General features: G+C 42.1%; 1 protein-coding gene across 2 annotated transcripts in view; it reads left to right on the top strand.

Annotated features, from left to right (window-relative positions):
- Positions 1–25,952, top strand: part of PEBP4 (phosphatidylethanolamine binding protein 4) — a 232,201-nt gene that overhangs the window by 181,790 nt on the left and 24,459 nt on the right. For both annotated transcript variants that reach the window (XM_048512929.1, XM_048512928.1), the window contains exons 5-6: positions 10,006–10,051; positions 13,998–14,114. In XM_048512929.1, coding sequence (XP_048368886.1) covers positions 10,006–10,051; positions 13,998–14,114 — 163 coding nt within the window. The remainder of the gene's footprint in view (positions 1–10,005; positions 10,052–13,997; positions 14,115–25,952) is intronic.

Genomic DNA, 25,952 nt, shown 5'->3' with positions numbered 1-25,952 from the left:
TCTCTGGCTACTCAAGGCATCCATTTCCCCCTCTTTGTACTTCTTTCTTAGTTCAGTCACACCTTCCTAATAGAGTAGGAGACTTGTATTTTGGAGATTTATTCTTAGGGCCTCACATTGATATCTCAGATTAATATCTCATGAGTTGAGCTGGGCACTGATTTCTAAGAGTTCCGCAAATGCTTCCTTTTAGTAACCACTGCACATGTAAATTGGAGGTGGGAGGCCATAATCTGGTGCTTAATAGCTTGACTAAATTTTAGGCTTTGTGCAGGGCATAACTAGCCCTGCCCCATGAGTCTCAGGGTTTGGAATGCTAGAGACCAACTAATAACTTGTTGACCCTGCAAAATACAACTCATAACTCATTGACCCTGCAAAATACACTGGGGGTAGGAAGGCATTTGTTACCTTGACCCTTAAGCTTGGTTTGAGCTTCTTAAAAACCACATAAGAAAACAGGGCATGCTCTAAGACTCTTCCATTTTCCCAAACATAGAACAACAGCACATACACACACTGTGCATACCTCCCTATAATGCAGGTAAAATCCAGATGCAAAGCACCATTATAAGAAGTGCTTGGCTACAGCAAACCAAAGGTCCAGAATTCTAGTCCAGAATTCTGTCTCCTGCAATGCCCAACCAGTGATTCTTGGAAAACTCACAAAAGAGATACAGTGCAAATAATAATTGTCTGCTGTTTGTAATGCTTATTATTTATTGGCATCTTTTCTCTACTCCTTTTCAGAATTTTTTTTGAAGTTAGTACTCTCATTTGGGGTCTTTTAATTGTAGGATAGCATTTATTATTTATTTTTAGTAAAATTCTGTGAATTAAAACAAGCTAAAACTGCAGGATTTGTGGAAATATTTTTCTCCACTTTGCAGCCACTGCCAGACAAAAGTAGACAAAATACCAAGCTAGATGTACTAATCATGGCAGCATCTTATTTTTCTCTGTCCAGCTTTCCTTTTCCCTGCCCCCACACCTTTGATATTAAGACCCCCCACCTTGCCTGAAATAGCTGCTTTGTCCATTTACTTCAGATGCTGCAGTCATTGGGTGGTGAACATGCAACTATGGATGCACCCACCATTGTAATTGCACCACGGCTGGTGAGCAGAATGTGGTATTTACTGATCACCCCTAGCCCACAGCCCGAGGGATGGCTATGCCTTTTCCCTTAGAGTTGGACACAGACTGCATTCTCAGGAGCGAAAAAAGAGGCACATTAAACCCAAATGTTGTCATTAAGAAATATTAATGCTGTCATCAACAAGCATTAATAAGCATGGCAGCACATCAGTGTCCATTAGCTTAACTCACGTTAGGGGAGCGCAGTGGCTATGCAGCGATTCGAGAATCTCTATGGGCAGTCACAGCTGAGTAGCCTCCAAGCAGACAACATGTCGACAGGGCTATTAAAGTAAAATTTGCTCATCCTGGGTGGCACTGATGTGTCAAAGCCCAGCCCACCTCCCTGCCACTGACTGTCTTGTGCGTTCAGCCATTTTTTTAGAGTGCTGGGGAAATAAAGCAGCTTTTGAAGTCTTCAAAAATGTTGACACCTCCCTTTGGGGAGTCCGATTCTTTTGGTGTCATTATGTAATATATATATATATATATTAAAATTGTCCAGAAGGCAATTCTTAAGTAAACAGAAAACAGTTGAATTGTAGGAAAACATGCCTGCAGTTGTGGGAATTGCACTCATGGTTTGATTTTGGAGAAGGGGTCGTGCGCTCTCTTTGCATTAAGGCTGCCAGATAATCTTTTTTTTAAAAGTTGACATACCTTATTACAAAGGGTATTTCCAATTCCAGATCATCACACTGCCCCAGAATACAAGACATCAAAATTTATCAGGGATATAAGAAGGCCTCTTATACAAAGAGAAACTAAAGGTGTTAGGGTCTATCATTTTTGGGTAAGCACAATAGAGGAAAATAAAAACCACTGCCTCGAGTCACAAAATAGACCTTTCGAACTCAATGCCATAGTTCAGCAATTGTGATGAATACAGCTGCTCTAACACAGTGGAAGAAATTGAGCTAGAACCCGATACAAATCATATATAAACTCACAAGCATCTGAGCTCTTGGTTTATTTCATCATTCACACACATGCAATATGAGATAATATTGATGACAATAAAAGAATTGGCAAGAGAACGTTCAGGGTTTTTCTAAAGATCCATGAGATAAGGGCACAAGTGCCATTAGGTAAACAAGCCCTGGAGACCTTTAATGACTGTTGGTGTTTCCTGAATGAAACATAACTGGGATGACGATAGGACTGGAAGACCGTGTGAGAGAAACAGCGGTTTTAAAGGCTGACGGTGAGACACAGACACAGGATCCTTCTTTCTCTGGGGATCTGACGTCAGGTAGCAAACCCTGCATAGTTGGGCTGTCATTCAACAGGGCCCTTGCAGTCAGTTAGACCTGTGATTTTTGTTTCTTTTTGGGGTCCACATGGTGGAAGTGTGGAGTTAAAGCAACACTCATAACCATGAACTGAAGCAGAAAGCTACAATACCTCCTAGCAGAGGTTACTATTTATTAGGGCCAACCAATGTATTTTTGTTTGTTTGTTTGTTTGTTTATTTAAAACATTTATCACCTGCCTTGCAGAACTCAAGGTGTCTTGCAATGTAAATTCATCAACAAATTTTAAAAAATAGAAATATATAGTGCAGTACAAGTATAGCACTGGTTTCGTTTGGGGTTTTTTTTTGTAATGAACCAACCTGGACACCAGCAGCTTTTTTTCTAAAGTAGATTCATGATTCAGCTTTGCAGAAAAATAAACTGATTTACTGCTGTATTTAGGTACTTATGTTGTACCGGACATTCTTAATTCTTCAGTGAAACCAGACCGGTTCCCATGTCCAAACCAGCCACGAACAACTGGAATCTATTTTCAAATGAAACAAATTCCAGAGAAGGACTGGAAGCCTGACTCAGTCTTTCACTGGCCCACATGCTCAACTGGCAAAGAAAAGTGATTTAGTCCTCCTGATAAATGGGGGAAAGTGGATTAAAAGATTAAATAATCTGTCCCTGCACTTGCAGAAATGTGCTGCTGACCCCATGCTCTGGCAGGATCAGGAGGAGTCTGCAACCAGGGGTCAGAAAGCTCCACAGTGGGCAGCCGGTTTGTAGTTGGTAATTGAAGTGAAATGAGGAAATACCCTGCATCCTTGCTAGGACTTTACCTGTCCAGAAATGGAGGGGATGGGGACGCATCTGCTTCTTTCAGTAAAAATAGAATGAAGCTGATCCCCTTAGCTCCATTACTGGAAATGGGAGGAGGGAAGACATCCTAGATTCCAGCTGGCCCAGCATTTGAACAAAGGTTGTTTGGCTAATCAAAAGCCCCCAGTAGTCACTGGTGTATTCACTTATAAATAGGGCTCTGGTGATTCTGGCAAATAGCCTTTCTCTCTGGAGATTGCTCATGTTGCTGCATTATTCCTAAACAAAAATGAGCTACTAGGCTAGAATGACACAATAATAACCAAGGTTGCTGCTTAACTGGTTTTTAAGTGGCTTGGCCTGGCCATACTGTACCATTATGATGAAGTAACATAGGCTGTTATTTTGATCTGTCTCCAGATCAGCACTAGTGGTTGCCAGTAATGTGTTACTGACCCAAAATCTCTCCCACAATCAGGGGAGATAAGTGTATTATCAACATGGCCCAACCCTGGAGCAGCCACCACATAGCAGGCATGTTGCTATATTGATCAGCATCTTTTATACGGGGACTGTGATCCATACTTTGGAAGTGATCCGTAGACTATGGCTTTCTAATATATCATGTTTTTAGTAGTCCCAAAGGTGTGCTGTTGGGTGTTGACTTCTCAAAAAACAGGTAATAGTCAAAATTTGCATCGTGCCCACTCTCTGAAAATAAGGAAAATATGAGAATCTGAAGACTGGGTAATCAAAATTGTCAGTTATAGGAGCCATAGAAGTAATGTGAAATTTAATGTCATGTAGCACACTGTTGTCTTCTCAGTTGACTATCCAAATTGACTATAATATACATGGTTGACTTCTCAGTTGACTTCCAAATTGACTATCATATATACATGGTGCCTGATTCTAATCCTAAAACAAAATAGAGTTATAATCACTATTGTAGGACCAGTGCAGCAGGACACTGAAGAGAAGGCACAGAAATATCCTATATAAATAAAGGCACCCCCTGGTCTGGTGGTGTCAAGCTGCAGGTTATTTTCCACCTCACCTACGTTGTCTTGTACTTTGGATTTGGCTCTGTGGTTACAGAAAGCCCCTACCCAGAACAGCAGGAAGTGGACAGATCTTAATGCAACCTGACCAGCTTCACTCCGCAAGAGAATTAAAAAGCATTCAGACGTTCTGGCTTCTTGGGAAGTGGCAGCTAAACTCACAGAAAGGGTGCTAGATCAAAAATGGAAAAGAGATGCAACATAATGAGCTCCTTGTCTGCGTCCCAGTGATTTGCCCATTGTCTTGATAGGGTGTTGAACTTGTGTGAATTCCCAAGATACAAGGATAGAATAACGTTATTTATCTTAGTATTTGTGGAAAGGATGAACTATTGTATGGCCGCTAGTCATTTTAAAAAAGAAAATGCTCGTTTGTCGTTGAAGAAATGTTTTAAAGGGGGACAGTCCTATCACTGCGTTAGATATTACTGTTAAAAAATGTATCTGCTGTGTATGCGTTGTTGTAGGGGGTTCACCAAACATTGCCCAGGTTTATCTGGAACACATTCAAAGTAATAACATTTCATCTGGTAATAAAGCTCTATTCTGCACCTAGTTTTTCCTATCGCTATAGGATCACCACCTTTTTTTCCCTGTCCCCTTGATCTTTAACCCTAGGACAATGCACAGGAATTCAGCTTAGTAATCTTTTTTTCTGACAGAGGAGTAGAGCATGAGGCACTTCACCTGTTGGACTTATCTTTGTCATGGAAACAATTTATGCCAGTAAAGGTGGCCCTTAGTTCAACACCTGTTGTTTCTGTGGCTTCTGTCTTTTAATGGCACTGTGCTTTGATCAGAAATTCTGGGAACTAGGAAATTTTCATTTATCTGTAAATTATCAATCTGTTGCTTCTACTGGAAACCTACTGCTTCATCAGGTCACACCTGAAGTGTATTAGCTGATCTGGCATGTGTGGGTATATATATATTATCAGAGCTGATTGGGGGGGTGGGGTGGAAATAGGTGTACAGTAACAACAGGTGCAGCAGGAAATAATACAGGTGCATTTGACATAACATATGCATATCCTGTATCTGATGTTAACTGTCTTATTAGTGGCTAGTTCTTTAACACTTTGTTGTCCTTCTTCAAAGCTTTCTGTCCTGACATTTCTGCTTGGTGATTCGGCTGAATTTTTTTTTCTGTCTTCAGCCTTGCACATGTCATTGTTTTGGCCTCAATTGTTGCCATTTGCAGAGGTCTTTTAAAACATTTGTTAGATTCAGAAAATACAGTTGTCATCCGTCAAAGTTCACCTTACTCCCTGGGATCTCTAAAAGTTAAATTTCTGTGTGGAGAATGGATGCCTGGCATTAGTAGAACATCATATATCTAATTCTGAACTATGCCCCAAGAATGTGGAACAAAAAAATCTGCACAGTAAGGCCATGTTCTGATAGGGGATATTTTTCTATGGTTCTGGGACAGCCTGCAGGTTAGCACAAAACATAACAAAATTGTGGGAGGGGGGTTGTGCAGGGCAGTTACATTTATCTTAAAAATGGAGAATTCTTCCTGTGATCTTGCAAAATCTCGAGCAATTATTGGTTATGGTGAGAGGTTGCTTAGCAAACCAGGCACAGGAGGAAAGAAACAAAGAAGGGACCTAAAGAAAAGCAATAAAATAAGCTAAAATGGGGGGAAGGGAATAAAGAGAGAGAAAGAGCCTGTGGGGGACAGAAGAAGCAAAATAAAGAAGGGAAGGAAAGGGATGGGGCAAAGGAGAGAAAAAGGTGACCTTGTATTCATAGAAATGCATGTACCTGAACCCAAAAGGCACCATGTGCAGTACAGTATAGTACTGTACACAGTCAAGTTGTTGAGGTATATTTTGAACTGTTGATAGTCCCTTTTCTACTGTATTTTTAATGAAAATAATACATACATCTTGGGTCTGGCAAATGACAAAATACTGCATTACTGCATACTACGATCCCAGCCTCCAGATGGGATCTGGGGATCCCCTGGAACTACAGCTTATCTCCAGACTATAGAGATCAATTAGCCTGGAGAAAATGGATGCTTTGGAGGGTGGACTCTGTGGCCTTGTATCCAACTGAGGTCCCACTTCTCCCCACACTCCATCACCAAATTGCTAGAAGTTTCCCATCCTAAATTTGGCAATCCTACCCCCCACCCCCCACACATGGTCAGGAAGGACCTGGCAACCCAACTACATACAGCTGCCAGAACAGCAGGGGAGGCTACTAAGGCAATAAAAATTGAGGTAACTCAATGTTGCATTCTTGTTTGCAACTGGGAAATGTTTGTTCTGATTAAACTAATGCACAGGTGTCAAACTCGTGGCCCTCCAGATGTTATGGACTACAGTTCCCATCATCTCCTCCCTGCATGATGCTGGCAGGGGATGATGGGAACTGTAGTCCATAACATCTGGAGGGCCACGAGTTTGACACCTATGAACTAATGGAAAGTGATACAGTTAGACATTTATCTGACTTTCTTGTAGTACGAAGTGCCAATTTTTATCATTTGAAATCATGTGTTCCTCCCCCCCCCCTCCTCGGCCTGGCCAAAAGTCCACACCTGCACCTCGTTTAACAGACCTGTATTGTTCTGGGTCTGGCTCACCTATCTCCCTATCTTAGGGCTGTGAAAATGACTTGGTGAGGGAACCAAAAACTTGGAGCAAGGCCTGCCTGACAATCAATCAGCCTCTGATCCATCCTTGTTGATTCCCCCCACCCCCAATTATAGTTTGTACACGTAGCTACAAAGTTTTATTAAGATGTGATAATTACTGTTTAAAGGTTTGCTAGCTTGTGTGTTTTCTATTCAGGCCTTACTGTACATGCTTTTAACTGTATTTGGGGAAGCCAGAGGGGCCAGCATCCTATTTTGAGGCATCATCCTTGTGCAGGGCTGGAAAAACGTCAACAGTCTTTATACGCTTGCATCAAGTGTTTAGTTCCTTGGGTTGTTTCCAGCCCAGCAGAGGAATGTAGTAAATTATTGCTTAACAGTACAACCCAAGTCTGCTGAAATCTGTTGGAGATCTGCCATTGGATATCAATAGGATATGTTTTGCACCCACACTAACTTCAAAGGGAACATAGTTTTTTTCCTTCACTCATACTCTGAACTCCCCCGCCCCCCGCAGCCAAATTCCTGTTTAAATAGCAAGGGGCAACACAACCCTGCTTTCCAGTTGGTAGACAACCCCTGTCATACCTGAAGTAAGTTGGTATAAATGTGAACATGATGCTAAGTCAGCTTTGAATTGCTACACAAGTTATGTTTTTGAGGTGTACATCTTAGGAACACATCTAACAATTGATAGCGTAAATCAAGGAAAGACCTGATTGCCAATGCATGTGTCCCACCAGGCACCTGGGTTTGACAGCCAGACTTGTCGAGTGCTGCTGACAGGGCTTGTTTGTTAGGCCTTGTTGGCAGGGATGAGCTTGCTGCTGGAGAATGTGTAAAATAGCCCTTTGTATTAGTAGCCCTGTGCATTTGGAGCCGTAACAGACTTCAAAACGTTGTTTGTAAAACTTTTTCCATCCATCTTTTAGGGAACCCTTCTTTGTTTCATTCTTTATTTCATTCAGAGGTGCCATAATAGAGAGCCAGCATGGTATAGTGCGGGGATCTGCAACCTGCGGCTCTCCAGATGTTCATGGACTACAAATCTCATCAGCCCCTGCCAGCATGAACATCTGGAGAGTCACAGTTTGCAGACCCCTGGTATAGTACTTAAAGGAGGGGTGTCAAATATGGGACCCGGGGGCTGGCTTTGATCCTTTGAGAGGTCTGGTCAGGGCCCCCTCCAGCCAGCTGAGGCCACTCTTCCCCTCACTCCCAATCTGTGGGCTGGTCAGTCAAGGCACCCTTTCCCAATCTGCCCTGGCAAGCCATCTCCTGTGCCAGTTTGGGCTGGCAAGCCTGCTATAGGGTTGCCAGCTGAGCCAGGTGCCCACTACCTCCCACAGACCCATACTGGGCTGGTGTGGCCACTGTAGGCTCAACAACTGGGGTAGCCTCTCTGAAGTGCAAATCTGGGCTGATGAGCCTGCTCAGGCAGCCGCCTTCACCCCCTAGCCCAGTCCGACCAAGTCACATTTATGCCATATCTGACCTTGTAACAAATGAGTTCAGCACCCCTGGCTCAGAGTATAGGATTAGGGTCTGTGAGACTTAGGGTTAGGGTTAGATACTTAGGTTTGAATCCCTACTCTGCTATGGAAGCCAACTGGGTGACCTTGGTCAGTTACACACTTTTGACCTAACCTTCCTTGCAGGGTTGTTGTAAGAATAAAACAGAGGAAAGGAGAACAACACAAGTTGCTTTGTTTCATTCTTTGTTTCATTCAGAGGTGCTATAATAGAGACCTGATTGGGTAGAAAAACCGGTATAAATGAAGTAAATATTACTTGTTATCTTTTCATAGTCCATGTATTCCACAATAAAGGGATTGTTGCTTCAGGATCTGTGAGACATCTTGGTTATATACCCCAGGTGTTGCCTCTGTGTAATGCCCCCCCTTTTTATTATACAAGAGCTTACTTGATCCCAAAATAAGAGTAGCAGACGTACAGATTTTTAGGAGATTTAAATCTGCAAATATAAATCTTGCATGGGCTGCATTGTACATTCAGCCCGTCTTTTGAATTTGAACCCACATTAGCCGTCTTTATACATGTCACAAAAAGCACAAATGAAGGTCAGAATGCTTTTTAGCATCACATACGATTGGTGGCTGCAGTGTTGTTGACGAACACTTCACGGAAATACAGCTCAGAAATATGCGAACGGTTCCTGTTCGCTTTGCTCATACATCTCTCTGACATCTCGTCTGCCATCCCTGCAAGCCAGCTTATGCACTTTTTGAAACCATAATGACCTTTTTGCCATGACAAAGATATTAATTAGCCGCCGCCTGAATACCTAGGCACACAATGGGGTCAGGGCTTTTAGAGCAAGCTTTTGTAACCTTCCCGGCAACCTGTTGCCTAGATAACAGGTCCAGTGTGATCGGTCTGTCAGTCCTTCTGTGCGGCAATGACAGCACAGCCTGTGATTCAGAGGCACTCTACAAATGCACCGGGCTGCCATGTACAAAACAGTGACACTTTAAATATAAATTAGCAAACACGGCAGCTCCCACAAGCACATTTGCCCTCCCCCTTCTCTCTACTTATATTAGGCACCAAACAGTGTGTCAAGAAGGGCATTGAAAAAGTAAAGTTAAAGGAATCTTAGTAAACCTAGGGAAACTTTTCTTCTTGCTGAAGACTGACAAGACATTATAATGATTTTACGAAGGGGGCGGCTGAAAAGTATTATTTATTCCTCTAGGAAAACTTCCGGTTGCTTGTCACTACTACAGCTGACAGTGGAAAGTAATCAGGCTGCCGCTGGGAGCAGAGAAAAGAAATGGGGCGACGTGGCAGCCATGCAATCTCAATATTGCAGGCTTGTTATTCGTGCTTTCCATGGTCCTTGGCTAGTAATACTGTCCAGGAGTCCTAGCATGACTGGTGGGAGAAGGAATACTGGGGCTGCTTTCCCACCACACAAAATTATCCTTGTTGCAGTTATTTATTTCTTGGATTGACAGATATGGATCCCATCCTTGCTTGCTTTTTTGTGCCTTGCTCTTCACAGTTCTTTTAAGTGGGGTCTGTGTAGTACTCAGAATAATGAAAAATGGAGGCTAAATGCTTTGCATATTGCAGTGCTCACAAGTAAACTTCAGTATTATTTCTGTTGTTTCAGGGGGCTGACCTGAAGAGGGGGAAGGTGCGAGGCCATGTTTTGTCAGGTAAGCTGCAAGAAGTTGCACACACTGTCCCAGTGACACTTGACCTGGAACCACAATGTACCAGTAGCTCTTGGCAGGGAAATTTAGGGAAATTCAGAAAATTGGCAGGGAAATTCAGAAAATTTAGCAGCGTAGGTATCTGTTGCTGTGCCAGAGTTCTGAATTTTTATTTATATTTTGTTATCTTGCTTCCTAAGCTAAATAAGGCCCAAACCCTTATAAGGGCAGCAAGAAGTACTCCTAGGGTTACTCAACATCTCACTTCCTGGACCAGTAGCTCCAAAAATACATTTTTCTGGAGCTCTCTTTGACTAGAAAGATAGAAAACTTCCTGGAGGTGGGTTTTATACTATCCAGAAGGATGATCTTGGAGACACATGGATCTTTAGAGTTGTTCAGGAGTAAATTAAGCCCTTGCTTAGTGGTCTTTCATTTGCCTGTAGAAGGCCATAAGATCTCAGGTGACAGGGCTTAGAACAATCTTGCTACTAATCCCAGTGGACAATGCTGGGCTAAAAGACTTGTGGTCTCATGAGAGGTTGATATCTTTAAGGCTATCCTGAAATAGCATATCATTCAAGGTGTGTAGCTTCCTATGCTCTTATGAAGAGAATCCTCAAGGAGAGGCAAATTGGTGGAAATGAATGGAGAATCAGTATTGTGCTATAATGCTCAGAGTTTCTGATTGGGATGGGGAGACTCAAGTTCAAATCCCTACTCTGCCTTGAAGCATGCTGGAGGGGGTTGAGACAGTTTCTAAAATGCAAAGTAAGATTGGGGCTGTGCCACTTGAGGTCCAAGGAGGAAAAGCCGAGTAAAAAAAATGCTATGCATAAATAAGAAAATCCTAATTGTGATATCTGTTCAGAATCTTAAACAGAGGACCAACAGCGCAACCCTCATTCTGCTCTGCCTCAAGATTGTGTTTTTCTGTCTTCAGCCTTGGAACTGTAATATTTTATTTCTGGGAGAATGTCCATTGCATCTCTGGATATTGCATGGAATTTGCTTACTTGAATACCATAGGTATCATTTGGAAAGTGCCTATAACATCACTGGTGGGGAGAAATAGTAAATTCTTCTAATTTATTTTTAGGTTCTCAGCTTTCCCCACACCATTTTACACAACTCCCTTTAAACAAATCAAAGCAGTGCCAAGAATTTTACAAAGCTTCCTCCACTCAGCGTGGAAATGCCTCATTGACCTTTTCCCTTTTTTAAAAAAATAAATCATTGGTAGAAGTCTGTACACTGACTCTGAACTAGATGTTATGTGGGAGATTTGTGATCAACTCCCATGCATACATATATTTTTAAAATTTAAACTCAGCTGTCAGAGGTGAGAAAAATTCCTATTGTGACCATGGAAGGGTGAATTAACCCTTACTCCCACACTGTTTTCTTGAATAAGTGCTATTAAGGGGAAAGGTGTCCATATTGTTTTTGTCTTTTTCCTTCAAGGCATCAGTGCAGAAAGAAATGGTGACACACACACCCTTTCCCCTGCGCTATATTCCCAAACCAAATGTTTATAAACAATAAAATGAAATAACACATTGGAAGATCTAGGAATCTCCTACCTACTGCATGGTTTGTGTGTCACAAATCCAGTACAAGTATTCTTCCCTAAAAGTTAAAAAAGCAAAAACATTTATTTTATCTTTCTTTTGATATTGCTGTGATGAGACCCCACTACAACCCCTCTGCAGAGTTAAGAGCACTGAAGTCAGTGTTCCATGCATAATGGGTCAGGGAGTGTTCGGGCTTGATTTGATCTAGAATTCACTTTTTTGTCTTTTTTGTGGTTCATGATAACCATAAAACACTCCTTCAGTGCCACATACTACTCCAATTTCCCACTGGAAAACTGAAAAGAGGGCCTTGGTTTATTAAAAACAAACTAACAGGGGGAATTATTTTCATTTTTTTTATTTGGGGGGATTGGGTTTCACATATCTAGTTGAGAACTGAAATAGGGATACAAAATCCCAGTGCCCTGGTTGCCCTGGGGGAACAGGAAGCCCTGATGTGTGTGGTTATGAATCTAGCAGCCTTTTTATGGAAGGGGCTGGAAGAGAGAAGTGTAACTAACCTCATTAGTTACAATATTTATAGAGATAAGGGGCGGGGGGGTCAAGAGAAGACCATGCATATTGTCCTGAGTTCCTGGAAGGAAGAAATACCTATGGCAAAATGAAACAGAAGTCCAATTGCACTGTACTTCTGTTTTATTTTATTATAATAGACCAATATGGCTTCCCCTCAGGAACAAGCAGTGATAAAGGTAGCGTGGTAAACAAGAAATGTGTTTTCTACTAGGAATGAGGAGATGAGTCATAAGGGAGGATGCTTGTGGCAGGACAAGATAAGACCGTTGGATGACTAGGCTGAAGGGCAAGGCTTGTATCAGATTGCACCTATTGAACATGCTTAATAGGCTAATGCATATTAACCTCTCCTCCTGCTCTGACAACAAACTGTATTATTATGAACATACAGGACAAATATGAGAGGGGGCCACATATTAAGGAGGAACATGTAAATAGGCAGACCAGAACGTTGTGACTCTAAGTACCCTTAGCCAATGGGGGAACAGAGAGGGTGTGGCAAATTCAGGAGAAGGGAATAAACGTGCCATGGATATACTGTTTCGGCAGAATCTGCCCATGTGGGGACAGCTCCCCTTTCTTTGCAAATAAAGCTACTTAAATAAATAAAGCTACTTAAAACTCTCTTCTGTTGTCTTGATATTTGGTGAAGAAATATTGGGCACCATGTAGCAGATATGGTTGAAGATCTAAGGAAAGAAAGGTTGTTTCAGGGAGCAGAATGTTTCAGCCTCTGTTTTATCTGCACAACAATCCTGGAAAGTAGGTTAGGTTGAGTGTGACTGGGCCCAAGGTAATCAAATGAAGTTCCATGGCAGAGTGGGTTTGAACCCAGGTCTCCAACATCCTAGTCTGATAATCTAGTCTCTCCAACACACTGGGTTTTGTAGAATGTTGACAGACTGTGCATAAGTGTTAATCAGAAGCAGACAGAGACTAAGGTAAGTCTAAATGATTCCCTTTAGGGACAGCTGTAGGGCTTGGACTTAACCCATTGGAATGTAGGTTAAAAGAGGTAAAAAGAGGAGGAGTCTGGAAAGAAAAAGTCTGACTTGAAGTTCAAGTTGCTGGGAAAAGCAGGTAAAATTAAAGCAAGGTTTTCTGAGAAACAAGTAACAAGAGCATACTTGTAAGAAGATGGCAAAGAGCCAGACACCAAGGAAGGGTGAAGCACAGTAGGGTGGGAAAAGCTCTCAGAGCTTACACTTATATGTGATGTGCTCTTTAGGGCAAATATGAGTTCAGTTTGATGAGGAAAGCACAGATAATGTTTTTAAACTCCCTGATGAAACTAATGTAAAATGTGTAGGGATTGAACAGCTCCTCATCCCCACACACCCCACTGCCAATAAATATTCTGTCTTCTGCCCCTTTGGCTTTTTGTCCCTATTTTTGTGGTGATTTGAGCAACCCTTTGTTTCTTTTTGCCTGTGGGGAGGGATCAGAACTTTGTCCATCTTTACACTGGGCAAAAAATTAAATGGTCTGATTTTATAGTGCGATTCAGTGTGCTGCAACACAAATTCACATGGAGCAGAATAGCATTTTAAAATGCTGTGAAATCCCTGAAGGATGGGGAGTGGGGTGAAGAGTGGAGTTCCCGTACAATGGCACCTAATTAAATGGACCAAATATACCCAAGAAATGGAAGTTAGGAGATGACTTGGTATATAGTTGCTGGCACAGGTAAATTGTAAGTCAAGACATAAATATTGTTCTAATGTTTTTGAGATGGAGTTTCTTTGACTGATTCTAGTTACAAAAATACCATATCTTGAATTGTCAGGAGGGGCATCACAGCAAACCTCTGATTTTTATTGTTCTATCCTTGTATCCAGACTACATACCACCTACTCCACCACCTCAAAGTGGATACCATCGCTATCAGTTTCAAATCTATGAACAGCCAACACACGAAGTCATATCCTTAAGCACAGAAGAAAAAGCATCTCCAGGTAAGAAATTACTTTAGACTTTGAGCCCTAAAAGTCAAAATTTTAGGACAAAGTTTTATTTTAAAAAAGATTTGTTTAATTCCAAATTTATATTGTTGTTTTGTTACGTTAGTTTCAGGAACAGCCTCGGTATATTATCTTCATATTGAGCTCTCTGTTTCTGTTACAGTATAAATTTTTGCATGGTATGCTAGTGGAGATGACAGAGGCGTAGCAAGGGGGAAAGCGCCCAGTGCACAGGTGCATCCTCCACCCCCGTCCCACCCCGGAACGCCCCCACCCCAGAACACCCCTGCCACACCCCCGGAACACCCTCGCCACATCCCCAAAGGGGCACGCGCCCAGTGTGTTGCGCATCCCCCCTCCCCGGTCCCCTTGGAGCTACACCTCTGGGAGATGATAAAAAATGCCCTAACAGAAAAATCTGTATTGTGTACAGGAGAAATTACTTAAGACATAAGAATCTGCTGTTCCAGCTGGTATCACCAGTGTTGATTGGATAAGATTAAGTGTTCATTGGATAAGGTTAACCATATGATTTCAGGGCCAGACCTAAATGATGCCCTAAGCAAGTGCCTCCCCATTTTGCCCTGTTTTTTAAAATATCTTTTTAATTGCATTTTAGCCCTTCTCATAACTTCAGTGTACACTTTGTATGCATGACACATAAGACCATAAGTGAAGCATATTGATATCATGTTATTCAATCATTTTTATGATAATCAATGATATTATGAATACTTACGTCCACACTTTTTTGTTGAATGGGCACTAACATTGTGAATCGTTCAAGAAATAATAATTAGAAATGCCCAAACATTAATGCAATGCTGGCTACACAGGTAATTGCTGCCAGCTTTACAAACTCAGCCCCCTGGACAGTTGTCTGAGTCACTTTCCCCTAAATCTAGCCCTGTGTGAATCTGTTGGTTGGCTAGGTCAGAAGAACAAATAATCAGGCTTCCTTGATCTAAAATAAATTCAGTCTTCGCTTTAGGATGAGGTGAGCTGACAAGAATAACACTCAGGCCCATTCTGAACAGGCCAATTAAAATGAGTTGGGGCTCTTTTTAAAAGCGTGGGGGGGGGGAGTTCCCACAGTGCCCCCAAAATGCTGCTAACCCTTTTTAGTCACCAGAACCCATGTTTAATGAAAATCACTAATTCTGTAACTTTTCCCCTTAAACCTGGGCTACGAACTATGACAAGCAGGAGCGATCAATCCCCACCCTCTTCCCTCCACCATTATGGTGAATTCCCCAGGCAGTCGCCATTAGAGGGGATACTCTAATAGGGATCTTCCATGCCTTGCAGGTAGGTGGGGGGATTCTCGGGGGGAGGGGTTATGTGGGGGTGGATTCTCTGGTGGTGGGATTTTCTGCTGCATGGTTCACATGGAAACTTCATTTCCGTGCAAACCATGCTGCCTTCTGCCTACAGGATTCCAGCGATCCCGGCTGGCTCCTGCAACCGCCGTGCAAACGGCAGCAAAGCAGCAGCCTTAGAGAGGCTTTGCTGTTGGTCATACTTCATTAACATTCCTTTTAGTAACCTTGCTTGAATTAGCACATAATGGTTGGTCTTGCAATTTGTTGCCTTGCTTCACACATCATCACTGCATCCAACAGTGAGTCACATAAGAAAAAGTGCAAAGACCAGAATATTAGTGGTGGGGTCGGGGGGGGGGGGATTACAAACTGATTCAGATCAATCCTGGGTTTGAAAGTCTGACAGCCATTTTTGAAAGGGCCTGTCCTGTCTGAGTCGTCACTTGGGAAGCAGATGTGAAAGTGAGGAAGGGTCATAGAGACTGAGAAATAGAAGCAAGTTCTTGCCTGTACACCCCAAGAGCTGCAGGCGTTTCATCAGCAACATCTCAGAGCTATTATGCATATCAAGCCATGAGATAAAATCATGAATAATGCGATTTGGCAATGGGGGTTGCACAAATAGTCTTGAAACAGTGCTCATAAAATAACAGCTCTGCTGAGCCAGGCACGTCCTTGGAGCAGAGGGACAGCTAGGCTCCCAAAACATTGGTGTTGCGAATTTTTGCACAAGCGGAATTTCAGGAGGGAGATGTAAGAAGAGATACAGAAATGCGGATGCCTCACCCATGGTGATGCAGCAGCACGCGAGAAACACCAGCTGCACCTGAAATCGGTTTTTGGAGCCAGAGCAACAGCAGGTGCAAAGCACTACGTCATAAGAAGCGTTAGTCATTGTAATTGAAGCGAGTCCTTTGCAAGCAGTAAGACAGCAGAACAGGGTAGTTTTACCAAACAAGTTTGAACTTCTTTTTCTACCTGTTAACCAAAACGTTACAATCTTTTCTGGTCTTAGCTGGACTACAGAATTGAACTGAAGCATCTTGCATCCTTTCTGTTTTAATCCAAAAAAACCTATTTAGATTTCATTTCTTGCTTGTTCAGACTGAATCTCTGCAAATTAAATGAGATTCAGTTTCCATACCATCCTGTTTATTTGAACTACATTTTCCCTATAAAATATGTACATTTTCAGTGTTATTTGTGCATTAGTAAATTGCATTATTTCTCCGTACACAGACGCGGACATACACACAGACGACGTATGCCTGAAATGTGGAAAATTCATTTATTCATTTAAAATATTTGTATCCTGCTTGGTTCTCCATGTTAAATGATTGAGGAAGCTTACAATAATTAATTAAAAGCAATAATTAAAAGCAATAAATAATTAAAACAATATACTATAAATATCAGTAAAATAGCTAGAACAACTAGAAGCTAAAAAGAATGAATTAAGATTGTAAGAACAATGGTAGATATAAGGATATAAGAGCCTTTAAAGAAAGCAGATAAAAAATAAAGAATGGGAATTATTAAACCCATCACAACAAACATAGGATGGGAAAATCATCAATAAATGGTCCCAGTGACATAATTTAAAAAAAAAACTTAGGTGAACAGGTGAATTTAACTGCCAGATAGGTTTCTGCAGGAAGAGGATTGCTGAGCTTCCGTACCACAGTGAAAAGGCAATGTCTCTAGTGCTCATTCATGTTATTTCTGACGCTAGTGGCACACAGAACCTCAGAGCCAGCATGCAAGCTCAAATGAGAATCTTTCACATACCATTGTCTCAGGTCATGCAGGGCTTCATAGGCAATAATGTATCAGCAACTACTGATGAATCCATAATACCAATGAGATGTCCTATAACTGACACCCAAGAGCAGCTTACTTCCTGAATTTTGTGCCAATTGAAGCTTCTGAACAGTCTTCAAAGACAGCCCCACATACAGTGTACTGCAGTAGTCTTCCCTGAATGTAATCACAGCATAAATAACTATAGTATAATGATAATATCCTACTTTACAGCACTGTAAGCATTAGTTATAATACACATGAACCTTTACAGTGCTTTCTAAATTCTTAGTATTATATAATTTGGAGGATTGGTGCTCCAGCAGGAGTTGTGTTGGGGTACAGAAAGAAGGAGACCCCAGGCCTCAGGGGAAAAAATTAAAACAATTAAATACCATGATGAATAAGAAGTTCACAAAACACTGTGTGCAAATAGACAGGAGTTGCCACTTCTTCGCCGTTGCATCACAGGAAATACCTTGTAGATTGTTGTGAGACTCATTCAACTGCATTCCCACATAGCTGTCACAGTAATTATAATGGATGATTTCACTGGGAGAAATATCACATTTTCCTAGGCACAAAATTGTACTTCTTTTGTGCCCAAAGAGTGCAATATGTTCACAGTGGAAGTACAAAAGCAGGATGCAGTTAATAATAAGTGTGCCTTGACAGGGCAAAGAACAGACTGTGTGGTAACTGGCCAGCAACCTCCATTTATTAATATGAGAGAAGAAGGTTGTTATAATGTCGGGCTCTTTGTCTGACTGCAGCCTCTGATAATGGCTCCCCCATGATCAGCATTATTTGTGCAACAACCCACGTGGGCGAATGCTTGAAATACACAATCACAATCACAATAACCTTTATTGGCATAGAGTATAAAAATGTGGTTATACACAGTTGTTAAAGTTAAAAGAGATCATATAGGCCATCTGTGGGTTCTACATTCCAGCTTGAAATACAACCCTGTGTGGGCATGTAGTAAATAGTTGGGGAGAAGTATATACATGGATGGCTTCTACCCTAAGCAAAAAGTTGCATAGACATACAAATAATCCTTCTCTTTCTAAATCCAGACCATTCAGCTGATCTTTTATGACTTATGCTTTTTTCAGCTGAGTTTTGGATTTCTGCTTGTCTTCTGTAGTCCAGTTCCCTTTTGCACTGTTGATTGGACGTTGCATCCTGTTGATTGCATTTGACCTAAGCTGTGTTGTCAGCCTTGACTCTCAGTAAGAAAGGCAGATTATCTATAACATAAATAAATAATTAAAATGCAAACATTTGAAATGGTCGTCAAAGTAATGGGCTGTTGTTGCAGAGTGTCAGTGTGCACTTGATGTCTTAAGGTCTGGGGCCACCCCGGGTTGCTGAATCTCGCCATTCATTGCTACTTTATCTCGGTGCTTGCAACAGTAGATGACAGCAGCATCTCTGGCCTTCTCTGCGTTGGGAGGGGTGGTCAGATGGCTCCATATCTTTCCCTAGACCTTGGGAATGGACTTTTGCTTTCTCTCACTTTTCCCGCTTTTACTTTGCGTGGTTGGGGGCAGGGGAGGGAGTGGACAGCAGAGGTAATAAAGCTGCGGGCATTTTGGGTATGAATTAGAACTGGCTTTGCAAAAGCCAAGGGTTCAATGTTCGCTCCAATAAAGACTTCTGATTAAGAGATCCAGAGTCTGTCATTGAATGAATCATAGACCTGACACAGAGACACACTGTAGCCCAGGATGCTTCAGTCAATTTCTAGTTCTCTGGCTGCGTCATTCTCTGTTTCTGTCCCAAATTCAAACTGCTGGGAGAAATCACCTTCTCCAGACACAGATTCAAGGACAGAACTATCAGGGAACCCTGATAATTAGCATTCGTTGAGGGAACATCTACACCATTTAGGACCAGACCAGCTCATTGTTCTGGGGCGGCAACCTCACAACAGTGTGATCACAACTTCCTTGAGACACTAACAGTACAATCCTAAACAGAGTTACAACCTTCTAAGCCTGTTCAGTGAACTTAGAATAGTATAATGTTACTTAGGATGGCCATGCAAATGCACATATGACATTTTTCTATTTCATGATTTACGCTCAGCATCACCTTTTACTTGTCTATTGTATGTTCAGTGATCTGTGGCTTGAATGGGAAGCAGTTGTTATATACATAGGGAACAATGTGCAGATGAAGAATCCTTTAAATATGGCACACAGCTGCATGGGTAACTATTTTGTGTTCTCTTTTGAATTAGTTCTAGTTTAAATCCAATTATTGCGGGAAGCTAAGTGTGAATTCCAGGGCTACTTGTGAGGTATCATTCAGAATACAGCCTGTAGCTCCGTAATAACCAGAAGCACCTAGTCCTGTTCAGTGTTTCTCATCTTAAGCATATCCCTTTTGATGGTTCATTTCAAAGCTGCTTGTAGTGTTTATATTTAAATAAATCATAAAAACAAATTACATTTAAAGGGAATCACCAATTTAAACAGTGCTTGTAAACACAACTGAAGACGCCAAAATACGCAAACCTTGTAAGCAGTAGCAGTGTAAACAGAGGGCCTGTTCAAACAGGAAGGATTCATAAGCCTTTCTGAATGCCTGCAGGTACAACACAAATGAATGGAAGTCCGTTCCATAATACCAGGACCACTCCTGCTAAGGCCTTGCTCCAGCAACATACAGCCACAGACTTTCTCAGGGATAGGATATAAGGGTAGACTTCACCTGCTGATCTTAGTGGGTAAAGACTGGGGTAACATATGGAAAGATGCATTATCTGGTATCCAAAATCCATGGCAGAAAGTTCTCTAAAGGTTAAAGCCAGCACTTTTAAATGTGCCCAGAAATTAATCATCTATCATTTTCGTTAAATAATGAGCATCGGGATTGCAATACTGAACTAAATATCTTGGTTCAGACTGCTTCCCTCTGTATTAATAGGAGAAGATTGGATGTTTTCCTTAGCCTGACTTCATGTTGCAGCAGAGTTCCCTCCTTTTTTTTCCTGATTGCATATATAATGCCAATAAAGGCTTTGGAATTGGAATTGATTGCATATGAACTATACTCTGGGGGACTCTGGGCAAGAGGGTGATATGCCCAGAGGAGGGCGGAGGTTGTGGTGATGGAGGAGGTGGGGGTAATGTAGCATGTCGGTGGCAGTGGCAACATCAGCTGCTTCAGTCACTCGTGAGGGGGAAATGGGCACCTCAGCTTCCATGATACTCTTGTGGGAGCTGCGCTCGTGGTGGGAAGTGCTGGCAGCCATCACTCACTTCTGGGTTGGAGGGGGCTTGGGAGGGCTATTGCCAGACCCGGTGAAGCAGTGGAGATAAGCTGCCACTGCCCTGCCGGCCCCGGGCTTGGTCTTTGGGGCGGGGGAGGGTTGGAGGTCTAAACTCAGTCGGGACTATTTTCTGCTGTGGAAGCACTCTACTTCCGCCTAACATCTACCAAGCGCACTTAGACCTTTAGAGAAACCTGATTAAACTGAAGCACTAGGTTTAAGCTGGTGTATTCCTCTTATTTCAAAAGGCTTATATCTGACTAGCAAGTTTCCTGCCCACTGTTCCCTCAACTCCATACGTACATTTGTATTTGTTGTCAATGAGACTAGTTGGGGAGTAACATTTTATTATAATTTTCTTCTGCGCAAGCAAGAGAACAGTCATCATCTGTCATGTTTCTCTATCTCTCTCACACACACACATATATACATATATTAGTGACATTTAGAGAGGGAAAAAAGATAGATAAATAAATAGGCAGATAAATGTCCATCAGTTGCATCCCACAGTACTCTGTACAACTATCAACCTTCATATTTTGCGCTAATTCTGAATATTATTCCTTTTTTTTATATGGACACAGTTAACAATCTATTTTAAATTATAGCTGAAAATAACCTGTAACAAAATCAAATTAGATCTCCACCTTCACTCAGATCCCAACTAGACATTAGGTGTTAGATCTGGAGTTCTCATTTGGCTAGCATAACTAAGCCATTTTTAGATTTAAAAATTGTATTTTTAGGAAAACCTATGATATACCGATATAAGGTTCTGTGTATCTCTGAACCAGCTATTGAGATGCTGACGAGACGGAGCAGAAGATATTTTGCAAACCTCAATCACTGTTGTCTTTTAGGCATAAATGATATGTTGAATCTTTGCAAGTGATTAAATATGCTAATCCTAGATCCGCTCTAATTAATGAAGAGGAAAGCTTCAGACCCATGCTGCCTGACAATGCTGTCCTGTAATTATGTCACAATTGTTTTTTAATTATTCCATCTGCAGTTATTTTGCTCCTCCTAACTCCTTGGCAGCTAAATTCAGCTGTTTACGACACTCACTTATTTTCTCCTAGATGGATCAGGAAACTTTAGCTGAGTTGTTAGTCTTTAAGATAATTGGCCACTTACACCATAGAGACAGTTTACTCTAAGCACGCTCCACTTTGTTAAAATATGGGCAGGATTATTCAAGAGAAATTGCTTTGTAGAGGTGTGCAACAGTGTGGTGCGTCGCACAATATCACCTCCATGCGTGTCCTTATTTGGAAAGGGGTTGAGCACCCGTGTCTCAGCAACGCGCACAGTTGAGATGCCTTAATCAAAGGGTTTTCCATCCCAGACAGCTTCCTGATCAGATGAAAGGCTGCATGCCGAGAAATGATCTTATTATTTCAATAGAAGTTGCCAAGGGCTCAGCAACCCCTGAAATCAGGGCACGTATGGATTCAGTTGTGTGTAACTTAGAGCGAACAGCAGCCAGCCCTCAAGAGCAGGAGCACCCAAACTGCTCAATAAGGCTGTCGATGCCTTCACACTTTGCAAGGCTCACTAAACTAAAACAAAGCCAACAACTTCATTTGGAACTTGGTTGATCTTGTTTTGGCGCTAAGGACCTAGCAGATCAGAGGAAAAGGAAAGGAAATCTCTAGCAGCTTTCTATTTGTTTAATTTATATAAAGCATTCCCCCTTAATTTTTTTACCAACTCAAGGACTGCTAAGGGTACAATAACACATTGCAAGGACACAAAATATACCACTTTAGGAGGAAGAGGAAGAAGCAGGAGGAGGAGGAGGAGTTTGGATTTATATCCCCTTTTCCTGTAAGGAGACTCAAAGGGGCTTACAATCTCCTCTCCCTCCCCCCCTCCCCCCCCCTCACAACAAACACCCTGTGAGGTAAGGGGGCTGAGAAAGCTCCAAGAAATGTGACTAGCCCAAGGTCACCCAGCCAGCATGTGTTGGAGTGCACAAACTAATCTGAATTCACTAGATAAGAATTCACAGCTCAAGTGGCAGAGCAGGGAATCAAACCCAGTTCTCCAGATTAGAGTGCACCTGCTCTTAACCACTACACTACGCTGGCTTAGCAAGATTAAAATGGTCAAATTACAGCTTTAAAACATGCAAACATTAAGAGCATACAGAATTAGAACAAATTCAGCCAAATCTGCAAAAAAAAGTTTACTCTCCATCAAGTGCTCTTTGGCATAGTACTGCTTTGCATGCATTCCTGAATAAATGAGTGAATGCATTCTAGGCACCCACTCCAGTAGGCCATTTGAAGACATTAGAGTAGACCCACCACAGAAAAATCCTGCAATCCACTTGGAACCATACAGACAGTCCTGAGGCAGGGCACCATAAGGAGGATGACTGAAGAACATAGCTGGTTCATAGGTGTATAGCAGGAGTTGTCGTTCAATAAGTATGCAAACCCTAAGCCACAATGAACTGTAAAGGTATTAACCAGCTCTTTGATTTGGGCCCAGATGCAGACTGGATAACTAGAATTATATGTTCTGAGCACCTGACCCCAGGCAAAAGTCTTAGTGCCACATTTTGTGCCAACTGAAAGTTTTGAAATGTCTGTAAATTCTTCCTTTTATAGAACTCATTACAGCGTTCCAAACTGGAGTTTACAGTAGCATCAATCAGTATAGCTCGGTCAACAGCGGTGGGTTCCGCACAGCACATGTACAACAGGTTGCAGTTGTTATAAAGGAACCCGTTTTCTTTTTTCTCGTTCAAATGTATGCCCTTTACCCATTCAGGAAGCAATTGGAGCAATTGTTTTTGAGGATTCTTAAAATATATTATTATCTACCTGTTTGTTACTATTTATCACTTTTCTCTTACCCCCTCACTTTCTTGCTTATTCTCCTTAGCACCGTAGAGCATCCCCACTATCAGTAAATGCAAATACACTAAAGATCGATTGTGAATCACAAATATCACAAGATGCAGTATCAGACTTTTTACAAATGCAAACAAGGGTAGCGTATTACCAAGTAATGTGTTACATCAAGTTGTAGACTGTTAAGACTGGCATCTCTGGATCTTGACTTTGTCTAGAACAGTGATGGCGAACCTTTTCGAGATCGAGTGCCCAAATTGCAACCCAAAACCCACTTATTTTATCACAAAGTGCCAACGCGGCAATTTAACCTGAATAACCCCCTCAAGCAGGGGTCAGCCTGCTGTAGCCTCCAGCAAGTCCCACGTGCGCCACTCTGCACCTCTCTAGCATCTCTGCCACCTCTGCCCCCCCCCCCCGGGCAGCAGCCACCTGGAGCACAGGCAGCAGGCCTGCCAGCCAAGTCCTCCCTGCTCGCTGAGGTGCATGCACATCAAGTCCAGTGGCCCAGGCCAGCCAAGATGTGGGGGGGCAATTCCCCCCCCCCCACATGATGAACTCTGTGCGCGCATGCCCACAGAGAGGGCTCTGAGTGCCACCTCTGGCACCCGTGCCATAGGTTCGCCACCACTGGTCTAGAATAACCTAGTGCATGAATATTATGATTGATCAAACATCTGTGCTAGGATGTTGACTTTCACAAGAGAGCCCCTGCTACTAAAACACTAGATGGGAAATTAGTTTTAGCCTTTTCTCTGCTGAATCATACAGCCGTGCTCAGGGTTTTCTTCTGAATCCACGGGATGTATCTATGAGAGCTGGATGTTTTCTACATGTCACCACATTTGTTTGAAACACATGACCCAACCATCCACCATATGTGAGGGCTGCTTCGTATACCACGCAAGCTTTAAAGGAACAGTGCACCTGTCAGTCTCTCCTATTATTTCCGTATCATCAGAGTCAGTGGGCAGATGAACTAGTCTGGTTTCTACATTACAATAAGAAAGGTGCAAATATAATCAAGTCGGGGAAATTCAGTTGGAGAATAAAGGGTAGGCCACTCATTCTGTGGAGTGTGTACTTAGCATATAAAATTGTCCATTGTTGTGACTCGGTTGTGAGTCCCTAAACTCCCCTATGTGGGAGTTCAGCTGGCAACCTTAACTTAGCATGTTCCTATCTGATACTACTTGATACTAGATCCTTGCTGTTGTTTTAACCTAGTATTTTTGTTGATTTAATAGACTCTGATGTTTTTGTTGAATAAACATGAATCCCCAATATATTCCATCTGTTCATTGCTGTCAGAATTATGAGATGGGTGGGACACCAAATCAAAGGGCCTCCCACTGCAGGCTGTATCTGATCATACAAAAAAACTGCACAAAGAGAGCCACTTATCTGATTCACCAGGAAGATGAAACAAATTGATATCCACACTTCTTTCATACCAGTCATAGAGGAAACTGTAGCCAAACGATTCTCATGTTGCCACTATTAAAGAGAGAGCTTTGCCTCTCTTTGGAGCCAGTGTGGTGTAGTGGTTAAGAGCAGGTGCACTCTAATCTGGAGAACAGGGTTTGATTCCCCGCTCTGCCACTTGAGCTGCGGAGGCTTATCTGGTGAACCAGATTAGTTTGTGCACTCCAACACATGCCGACTGGGTGACCTTGGACTAGTCACAGTTCTTCAGAGCTCTCTCAGCCCCACCCACTTCATAGGGTGTTTGTTGGGGGAGGGGAAGGGAGAGGAGATTATAAGCCCCTTTGAGTCTCCTTATAGAGAGAAAGGGGGATATAAATTCAAATTATTATTATTATTATTCTCAAGGATATGGCAAAAATATATAAATTAAAATGATTTAGGAGCCATTGTTGCCATGGGTTTTTTTTTCTGGGGGCCTCACATTGTAATGGGTAGACAGTTGATGAAGTCTCTCTGCTCTCTATCAATGCAGTCTGGTCACCAAAAGTCAATTGTATATTCAAAGGATAGCTAGTTAGCTACACAGTTAAAGCAGTTCTCATTCCATTCTGATGATGAGTTTGATAGATTACAGCTATTCCAGATACATGTTTCTTCATTTTCATGATCTCTGTGCATATTTAGCTGGTCATCTGCTCCTTCAAGGGCTTCTGTATAAAATCATAGCCTGTGTTCACACTTGGACTATTCCTGCTCCAAGGAGCAAGCATCTTGGAAGCTTGGGTGTTTCCCTCTGGTTCCTCAGGGTGATAGACCAAGGCACATGCATGAGAAACAGGAAGGAAGATGGAAGGTGGCAGCAGAGATACAAAACAGAGAGTGAGTGTGTGGAAGGGAGACAGGAAGATATTCTTCCATGGTCTGCTGTCTGAGTCACTAGGGGTTAGCAGAAGAGTTGTGGGCCTTGCAATTTGCGATCCAAAATATTGCCTTCGACTTCTTGGAAGCAATTAGTGCAGCTACACCAGAAGTCCTTTTAAGAACATAAGAACATAAGAACATAAGAACTAGCCTGCTGGATCAGACCAGAGTCCATCTAGTCCAGCATTCTGCTACTCACAGTGGCCCACCAGGT

This window comes from Sphaerodactylus townsendi, linkage group LG12 (genome assembly GCF_021028975.2).
Source record: "Sphaerodactylus townsendi isolate TG3544 linkage group LG12, MPM_Stown_v2.3, whole genome shotgun sequence".
Classification (NCBI taxonomy): domain Eukaryota; kingdom Metazoa; phylum Chordata; class Lepidosauria; order Squamata; family Sphaerodactylidae; genus Sphaerodactylus; species Sphaerodactylus townsendi.
The sequence above is the reverse complement of the archived record's forward strand: the minus strand, read 5'-3'. Positions and strand labels throughout refer to the sequence as shown.